This window comes from Eriocheir sinensis, chromosome 13 (genome assembly GCF_024679095.1).
Source record: "Eriocheir sinensis breed Jianghai 21 chromosome 13, ASM2467909v1, whole genome shotgun sequence".
NCBI classification, from domain to species: Eukaryota; Metazoa; Arthropoda; class Malacostraca; order Decapoda; family Varunidae; genus Eriocheir; species Eriocheir sinensis.
Genome location: NC_066521.1, coordinates 12144979 through 12155454, shown reverse-complemented (window position 1 = coordinate 12155454; position 10476 = coordinate 12144979). Strand labels below are relative to the sequence as shown.

Below are 10476 nucleotides of genomic sequence, written 5' to 3'. Positions count from 1 at the left end.
CACAAAATATTCAATACTGAGCCAAACTTAAGGTCCACCTCATTTATGAGAACTTTATTTATTAGTTATTACTATCAAAGATAATATCATCAACTACAATATGTATTTCTTTATGAAATTACATTTCAGAGAAAACGAGCCACATGAATGTAACATCAACAAGTGCTAGATTAATCTTTTACATTTTGATATCTTTGAATTTGGCAATAAGCTCTTTGCTTCAAACTGAATCCCATTCTTCCAACTTTATATTCAGTTATAAACTACAGTGATTTCAGCAGCAGTGTTTAATTAGCCAACTGCATAACAAAACTGATTCTGTTAAAAGTCAAGAATGAGCTCTGCATAGCAAGCCATGTTCTCCATACTAACAGTCATAATAGCTCTTAACCCTTTCATTGCTAAATCCTCGCAGCGAGCTCCAGTTCCACTCAAATTTCCCGCGTATGAGTGTTTCAACACTATTTCTCACCCCACAGCATTGCCAATTCAGTGGGTTTTCCACTAAATTTGGTGGAAAATCATATCAGCCTAGCGCGGAAAAGCGCGGAAAATCTATGGACGAGTAACTGGTGGATGTTGTTGTCCAATAAAGCGGCATTTTTGCATAGCTTCACCTATCACCTGACTGATATTTTGACCAAATAGTTGTAAATTTTGCCAGCACTCCATCAAGAGATCTACTCAGTAGTTGCCTCAATATGGCTGACCTTGCGCACACATAAATGTACATCTTCACAGGCAACATCCCCTGAACGTGCCTGTACGTTCGCAGGAGAGGCTTACATAAGCGAATCTTATAGATCTTGGCCTCCTCTTTCCAATGTTATTTTTGTTTTTTAGCCGTGATGAATAGTTTTAGAGATACAGTGGTTGAAAGAGCGAGCACTAGCATCACTTGCTGAATGTGCCTGTACATTCTCAGGAGAGGCTTACATAACCATATCTTATAGATCTTGGCCTCCTCTTTCCAATGGTGTTTTTGTTTCTTAGCTGTGGTGAATAGTTTTTGAGATACAGCAGTTAAAAAAGTGAGCACTACCGTCACTTGCTGGTGGTGCTAAAAGCTAGCTGCGAGCCCCAGTCACACTCACAGCAAAACACCCCCTGAACGTGCCTGTACATTTTTTTTTTCTTTTTTACGTGGCGGCCTATTGTGCCGGTAGGCTTCTTCCCGGTGGGGTCTGATGGTCGGCCCAGCCCGTTCTGGCACAGGCGAGTGTTTATAGTGGCGCCATCTTGCATTGGCTTATGCTGCCCTCCCGGAGCTCATCTTTAATCCTAGAATCTAGAGTCCGGGTTGATAGGTGGTCTTCTGGACAGCATGTGGGTAGTTTTAAGCCACTCGGCGGCGGCTGGAAAATCCCAGCTTGGTGGCACCGGGCAGGGGTTGAACTCGCATCCTCCTGAACGTGGCGCCGTCACTCTGTCGACTCAGACACTGCCAGAGAGGCTTACATAACCGAATCTTATAGATCTTGGCCTCCTTTTTCCAATGGTGTTTTTGTTTTGTAGCTGTGATGAATAGTTTTTTGAGATACAGCGGTTAAAACAGATCCCCCTTCCCCCACTGGGCTGCTGAGCGCGCCTGGGGGGATAGTCTCGTTGCAAGCGATTAGCAATGAAAGGGTTAACAGAAACATGGACAATATTCATTCATACATCATTCAAATACTGTTGCCTTAGATCCGGGGTCTCCAAACTTTTCAATACGAGGGCCACATTATATATATTACACATTTTTGCGGGCCACAAGAGAAAAATACAAAAGTGTCAGTTTCACAAATTTAATGAACTCAAACTAATGTAAAACACATGAAAGATATTCAAAACAAAACTTGTTGGCAATAAATAATATACACCAAAAATATACCTTCCTTCATTATTATGCACCTGTATTAATATGAAGGATGATACTGCTTTTTTATTTCAAAATCTTATGGGTCAGGCTCCAAATCTGAGAAGCCAGTTATAAGAATGGACTTTAAATGTTCATCACATAAATTTGCTCAATAGTTAAGACTTGACATTTATACTTCATTTTGGAAAATGAAGTTGTTTCAAATTTGGAAACTGCTCTGACTTAAAAAATTATAAAACTCAATCAGATTTCCATCTTTATACTCGTTTTAAATCTGTCATCTGCCTGGAGACCAATACTCAAAACAGATTTGGAAAATTTTCAACACTGCAGTCCAATGGATTTTGATTTGACATCAAGGTCAGAAAATTGCTCAGTTAAGGCCAACAAGCCACAGGCTGGATGAAATCATATGGCAGGTGGGGTGTGGCCCCCGAGCCATAGTTTGGAGATCCCTGCCTTTGATCAGATCACAAACTGTATTAAGTGTCATAGTCTCAAACACAGTCATCCTTTGTTTGCATGCCTTGGGGGAGAAAAAAAAAAAAAAAAAAAAAAAAAAATCGCCTCAATATGCAATGTAAGAAAGGCCATCTTCTAGACCTCACCTCAATTTTCTGTGCCAGCAGTGAAGGTTTAAAATTGCTCTTGATGACCACCTTCACCTCCATCTTGGTGCGGCCAACCTCTCGCACCAGCGGGATCACACGGAAGGGCAGTGAGATGTCTTTGGTGGTGCGATACCTGCAGCCAGGCCAAGGTAGCAGTCCCCACATTTCAAAGATCACTAACAGTACTGGTAATGCTAAGAAGAGTATCAAAGGAATACTATCCCCCCTCCCCACCCACCCTACCCACCCCGTCCAAGAAAAATGTGACTCTACAATGTTATGATAGCTATACAACCATCAAGAATTTCATACAAAATAGTGAAAAAACAAATTTTAACTCTTCTCAGAATTACATGACAGTAAGAATTAAGACTAGCATCAAAAACTCCCACTTACCTCATGAGTTCAAATTCCCCATCAGGAGGAACAAAGGATATGGAGTGTTCTGTCTCAAACTTGGAAAGCTTCACACACTGGTGGAACTGACAATCATCAATAGCAATGCTCGTCTTCCCAGACCGCTGTGACTCGTCAGAGGAACCTACAAAACAAACACAATGGCAGAATAGAAGACAGCATATTTAGACCTTTGGGTGCTGACTACTTTCCCTTGCTCTAATTCCCTATTGTTTGTTTGTAATCCATTATTATCTACAATGATGTTCCTGTGCCTATCAGCCAGAATAGTTGCTCCAGCAACTCTGTAAGCAATAAGCTAAAAAATAAAGAATGTAAAAAGTTGTTTATAAATGTTTACCTTCAATTATTGTTCCTTGTATCAAGGTTATTCTGTATAAGAAACTGTATTTGGACTTAATAAATATCTAAGATCCACATTAGACCCGATTGCTTTAGCAAAAGAATAAAGGAAAATTAAGACATTACTGAAGCAAAGTGAAGTTTAATGCTGTGAATTACTTTGATAGAAGTGCCTGAAGAAGTCATTCAAAACAAAAATAGGGGTCTCTCACCTCGTTTGGCATCCATCACAATCTTGTCGTTGATTCCAAACTTGCACTCAGGCATGCCGGAGAGGTAGCTCTTCATCACAACCTTGCCAGCAACATGGGCAGACAATACTTGGCCTGCAGACAGTATCTTCAGATAGAACTACACACCTTTGAAATGTTGCTGGTTCTCTACATCTAATGGTAAAGATTTGTTTTAGTACTGTGCCAGCATCTCATTATCTACTTAATGAAACATCACTCTCTTCATATATCTTTTTCTACAAACCTTCAACAGTCATGGAAATGCTTTGAAAATCCAATTCAAGGTTTAGGGTCAGGGAGCATATTTAAACTACTCCAACCGAACTTTACGATCTACTAAAGGTGGGGCTGCGCCCTGATTCAGTAACCTTTTTTATCAGCAGTACAGAAATGCATAAAACTGCATCTACAAAAGACAGCTGATGATAAGCATATCAATTAAAGTCTGAAAACGTGTACATAAGCAAGGGGTAAGGCAAACAGGTCAGACCATAGCAATGAGGCAGTAGAGGTCAAGTCTCACCTTGAGGGGACATGAGCAAGTTGACATATTCGATGACATCAAGGAAGAGTTCATTCCGTCGGTATTTGATGCCCTCGCGCCGCCAGCCAATCTGACCCGTAACCTGCCAAGCAAAGGAGCATGTCATGAAACAAGCAAAAGATAAACGTGGGAACTGTATGAACCCGAGATGGAGTCTATGGAAAGGACAAGTAGAAGAGAAATACTGGGGCTGCACAATATCACAGAAGTGCAGATTGAGATATTTTTGTCATATCCATTCTCTTGAAGATTACTATACCAGTAGTTGGGAAATGGATGTGACCTAGTCATATTCTAATGGATGAATTACTTATTCTTTTGTGTATAATCTAATTATCTACATTGTTAATGGGATAATGATGACTTCTTACCAAGGCAATAATTATAAGCTTTCCTTCCACCTCCATCAAACTTTCCATTACTTGTTCAGTATCTGGAGGCTTCACCTTTATTTTGATGGAGAATTTGAATTAAACAATCATTTCATTGTCTCCTTTACAGCATTACTAAATATCCTTCACAACCCATGTATAGCCACTTGTCCGCCTCACTTTGCTGGTTCAGACTCACCTGGGATGTGATCTGTGACTGTTCCTCTTTGCTGGCTGTCTTGATGCCCTGTTGTGTGATGAAGGTCTTGAGCACACCCGTGTCTGTGTTCTGGGGGTACCCAAAGTCAAGGATCTCTGAAACACAAGTGACAATCGTTATGAGATCTCTGAAACAAGAATAACCTCTCTCTCTAGGTTTGATAATTTTTTTTTGCTACAGGAGCATCAATATATTTTTAGAACCTTCGAGAGATAAGAGTATCATTGCTTCGTAATATATCCACCTGAAACATAAATAGTTCATAAAAGTGTTTAACAATATATGTGCATGACTTTCCAAGCTTAATGCCTGATATGTAATAAAGCAAGTTATGGTAGAGATCACATAGAGCCGATCATAATGCAGCTAATGTGTCTGCTGCCATTAGGTATATTTATTATTTTAGAAGCCATGGTGACTTAAACAGTAGCCAAGAGTGACTCATACTTTGCTGATCCTTGATTTATGTCACAAGAAAAGGGTAGGATTGGTAGCCTCTTAAATATTTTGAAAACCTAAACATTTTAAGAGATGCAAGAAACAAAATTTAATGTTATGAAACTAAAGAAACAGATAAAAACAAAACACTAGGGTTTACAGAGCCATTCTAACTATAGTCGGTTCACCCGAGTCTGAAGTGTGCATTATCGCACAACGGCACCCTGCAGCCACACGGCGTGTCCGATTTCGTGGTTCCTGTATGCTAGCCTACGCATGGTAAACAGTCATCAGTATATTCAGGCAGCAATAACAAATACCGTCAGTTATAGTCAATGCAGGTTGCCGTTGTGCAATAATGCACACTTCAGACAAGGGTGAATCAACTATAGCATACAATATGAGCTTGAGTCTCACCATCAAGCAGTTCATAGATGAGCACAAAGTTGTTCTTCACATTTTCCTCAGATATCTTCCCAAAGTAGCTGCTCATAACCTGCCAAATGAAAGTGTTGATAGTAACCTTAGTACATGACAGTATGATGTAAATATATATATATATATATATATATATATATATATATATATATATATATATATATATATATATATATATATATATATATATATATATATATATATATATATATATATATATATATATATATAACAAAGTATCTTATGCAATTTAATTAGTATGTGTTCATCTCTGACCCACCACTTAAAAATGTGAAAGGGTACCATCCCTGATATTCCACCACTGTACTGTACATTGTCCTTACCTCAAGCATTTTAAGGAGGAACTCAAACACCTGTGAAGCATTGACATTTTGCTTGGTGACAGCTGCCACCCAGATGTTGGCACGCTGTAAAGGAAAAACACCTCAAAATACCTGCTGCCGGGCGTAGATCATAATAAAAATAAATGCAAATATAATAATCAGGTGGAGAAATGGAGCACAATTATAAAATGTCACTAATGATGTTAATTCAATTGAGTTCAGGAGGGCACTGAATGTCACTTTAAGGAAATTCTAATGTCAAGTGTTCATGCTAATATGGAAGAAGCTAGAGCATTGTGACGTTGATGAGAGAGCTAGAGAGAGATATGCATACACATTTCCCTCCTTTTTTGCAGGCATTTTTGTATAAATTTTGCCTAACTCTTAATCTGTCTTCTCATATCACATAAAAAGAGAGATGAGACAGAAACACCATACATTGCCCTCACCTTGATATGGAAGAAACTGGTCCTAGCGATGTTGGTGACAGGTGAGCGCACTTGCTGCCGGGCGTGGATCACATTCACCCTAAAGGCATCAACGGCATTCCGGCCGATGTCATCCCGGTACACTCGGGAGATGAGCACCTCACCCTTGTGGTTGTAGATGAACAGACCCCCCAACATCCTTGTGGCTCTGGAAAAAAAGGAAAGTTTCGTTTAGTTGGCGCAACATCCGTGGTCATATGCCGGAGAGAGACAGAAGAGGAAGAAATTATGGAAGGGAACAGATCCCAGGAGACGGGACACAACCCCCGATTAATACCTGGTACCCATTCACTGCTGGGTGGATAGGGGCGTAGGGTATCGGAAAAGCCGCCAAAATTTTTCAACTCCGCCCGGGAATCGAACCTGGGCTCTCTTGGTTGTGAGCCGATTGTGGCTCTGGAAAACAGTGGTAAAGGCAAAGTTGGGGGCATACGCTATAGCTGCCGTGGCCGCGGTGTTCATCTGTCATATGGGTCCCTGAGTCTGTGGTGGAAAGAACCCATTATCCCAGGACACATGGCCAGTGTGACATCCGGGTTACCACTGCTTACCTTCCCCAGGTTTCCCAAGGTACCCATTTATTGACCAGCCTGAAAGGGAGAATGAACAGCTGTGTGAACTGCACGGCAACTGCCCGGGGTGGGATTTAAACCCAAGCCTGCAGATTCATAGCTAGCCGCACTAACCACAAGAGCTAACCACGAGATCACAGAGGCATCAAACAGTGGCGATTAAGTTGAATTATAGAATCATATTTAGCTTTCTTGGCAGTAAAACAAGTAATAGTAATGGTTTTACTACTTGAAAATAAAATCAGTCAAGCATATGAATATAGATAATAGACTTCAAAATAATCAGAAATGAAAACTGATGATTGGAGACTGCAGAGCATCTATTTAATCTTTTCAGCGGCGTAAACTCTGCCCTGCCTTGTACTGTTTTTCACACTGAATAGCCAAGCATTTTATTTTATGCTTTTTTCTTCTTTCTGTACTTGTTATGCAATGAGATATGTATTTATCATCTTTACTATATAAACGAAGAATGTTGATACAAGAAGCATAGAGAATTACTCAAATAAATTTCTGAGGCAGGGGGAAATATGCAGATAAGAATCACAAGGAAGTCACACTTTAAGTAATCACATGGTCAATTTATACCATAAAAATTTAAAAAATGCAACCTGACATGACCCTTTTCTTCATCCAAAGTCGACACTGTATGGGCTAAATTAAAATTAGTAAACAACCATAGCTGGGCACGATAACAGAAAACCTTATTCCCGATAACCGATAATGGAAAACCTTATCGGTGATAACCGATATTCGTTAACTGGAGACACAAATATAGGCGATAACTAATACCCGATATAAATCCACAATTCCGATACTAGCTAGCGATAAGTCCGATAAGCGAAAACGATACTATATTGATATTTCAAATAAAAAAACAGATGCATTCAAATTTTCATTATCTGTATTTTAGAAAACTTACAAAACCTGAAAACCACATGTTGACACGTACCTATGGACGGTAATACTAGAAACGCTTGAACAGGTGTTGTGTTATTTGGCGTCCCCACCATCAAAAACTTGCGCTATTGTTTACAAACACTGGTCTCTTGTGAACTGCACATGCTCAGACCAGCAAGTGTAGACCTGTACAGTCTCACAAAGCTTTTTAACCATAATTAAGAGTTGCTGGAAGGCTGAATCAGACATACAGTACCACTACCACCATCCTCGCTGTTTCTAAAACGACACTCTGTACGAGTTGTATTTATATGTACAGAGTGTCATTCCAGAAACAGCGAGGATGGTGGTACTGTGTGTCTGATTCAGCCTTTCAGCAATTCTTAAGGTGTTAAAAAACTTTGTGAGACTGTACAGGGCTACACTTACTGGTCTGAACATACGCAGTTCACGAGAGACCAGCGTTTGTAAACAAAAGCGCTAGCTTTTGACGATGGGACACCAAATAACACAACACCGGGTGCCTTCAATACCATGGCATGCTCAAAAACAAATATGGAATATTAAATTTGAGGCAGTGAATAATCGTTTTTTTGCAAAGTTAAATGATTTTTTTTATATATATATATATTGACTTTTGAATCAAACAAAAAAATAACCTAGTTTTTTAATGTTGATCTAAGTATGAAATCTCTTCACCGAAGATATTTCATACCCTGAAGTTTTTTCATACAACACCAGGCGCCCAGGCCACGCATGCGCAGTAGGGAGGAGACAACGTTTTTTTTTTTTTCTGAGGTGGAAAAAAGTAGCGATTATCGCTAGTTTGGTTACAAAAGTAACGAAGATACCGACATATATTTAAATAAGTATCGGATGGCCGATAACCCGATTTTGTTATCAGCGATAAAGTATCACGATAACTTATCGCGATAACGCCCAGCTATGTAAACAACTATCTGAAAACTGACACTGCCATGTAAACCTAACAGATAGTAATCATATAGAAATTAAGCGGTTACAAATACTAAAGCCGTAACTCCAATGAAGACACAATAGCAGATAAAGCTACACCATTACGCTGCCGTGAACCTGAAGTAAGACAGCTGATTGACAGACATGAGCAGGTCAGCCGATGACCGGCAGCCACCACCACCACCGGGGCCACAGCTACAGGGAACCACACACCCACGGCGCTCCCCGCCCCCACAGAGCCAGCACACAGCGCGCCCCGCCACACCCACGCCCACAACACCCCCGGAGCGGCGCCAGGCACACGCCCCTATGCCGCTAATTAAGGGCCCTGACGTTTCCTCCAGCCAGCAGAGGGGCGTGCACACCGCGCCGCCCCCGCCCTCACCGCCCACTCTTATGCCCTCGCCACGCCCCCGCCCGCCCAGCACCTCGCCCCTGGGTCTGCCGTCGCCTCGGGGCCCAACAAGCAGCGGGACTCACGGTACTCAGCAGCGGGCGGGGAAGTGTTGCATCCTCCTCACGGTGCTCGGGGGGCGGATCAATCTCCCTCACCCACCGTCCGCCGCGCCTGTATCCACCACACCACTCCAACATGTAAATAATAGACTTTTTTGTGATTCTTTTATAATATTCCCATACCTAGAGCTCCTATATTTATCCTGATTTGTTTTTCTGTGTTAGTTAGATGTAATAGTCTCATCTTTATAGTTTTCAGGCAGTGACACCAGGGGGGACTTAAAGAAACTTATATATCGTGTTTAGGACTTTATAGGGACGGTAATGGTTGTCAGATTATACAGTGCAATCACACGTAAATAATGTAATAATAATGTAATGTAAATAATGTACTTTCTTTTATTCACATACCAAGAGATGCTACACTTGTTTTCCCTTATTTTTCTGTAACATGTAATATCCCAGCTTTATGTTTTCAGATAGTGACAGTCTCGTTATGTTGGGGCAATGGAGAGAGGAAGGAGGAGATAAAAATTGGCGATTAGCAACGGAAATGGTTATCCATATTCTCCATTATTATCACCTATTCTGCCGTTCCATCCTCTCCGTGGCAGACATTTGGCACATCTGGCACACTTTGATGAGAGACTCTGGCAACTGGAGCTCCTTGCTGTCACATTCATGCACTCTGCTCTGACTCGAAAAATTACCCCCCTCCCACCATCTTCCACTCCCACCCCAGGCTTCCTTCATACCACTTCTCATGTTTCACAGCCTCTTTATCTTTTTAAATCAACTAGTATTTCCTTTTTCTCCTCGGTATTTTTATTGATAGCCTGTTTGTTTCCTATCTGTCCCCCATTTCCCATTCTTTTATACCTTCCACATAATTTTATATATTCTCGTCATCCAACATTATTATCGTCGTCTTTAAAATCTGTACCATTCACTCACACTTTTTAAACCTTTCTCTTTTCAGGGACTGGATTATATGATTTATATTCCTTCCACACACCACTTTCGCATTCGCAAGGCGTCGGTCTGATCATTGGTGCTGTTTCTCATGATTATGTTTGCTATCCATGCATTCAGGTGTTCCCTTTTATCCTTTTCACATTCCACTTGCAGTGCATATTTAGCTTTTTTTTTTATTATTAAGGGAAGGTAAGAGGGGGGCAAGGATTCGTCCCTGTGGGTGAGGATTTTTATTTTTATTTTTTTCTTCTTTGCCAGAGGGAAGAATATAAGAAAAAAAGGTGGAAGGGA

The 10476-nt window shown here is 40.7% G+C and overlaps 2 protein-coding genes across 2 annotated transcripts; one reads left to right on the top strand and one right to left on the bottom strand.

The window, feature by feature from the left end:
* Positions 1–2469: 2469 nt before the first annotated feature.
* LOC126997989 (AP-2 complex subunit mu-like) lies at positions 2470–9364 on the bottom strand (the record flags this gene model as incomplete). Its single annotated transcript, XM_050859261.1, is given in 9 exon segments — positions 2470–2605; positions 2869–3013; positions 3444–3557; positions 3988–4090; positions 4579–4694; positions 5455–5533; positions 5820–5903; positions 6269–6455; positions 9235–9364. Coding segments are annotated over 8 exon segments (954 nt in total), but the record flags the coding sequence as incomplete, so codon positions are not given.
* On the top strand, positions 8899–9356 carry LOC126997810 (uncharacterized). The gene is made up of 2 exons (XM_050859022.1): positions 8899–9051; positions 9099–9356. The coding sequence occupies exons 1-2, from the start codon at positions 8899–8901 to the stop codon at positions 9354–9356; spliced, it is 411 nt and encodes a 136-aa protein (XP_050714979.1).
* Positions 9365–10476: the final 1112 nt, after the last annotated feature.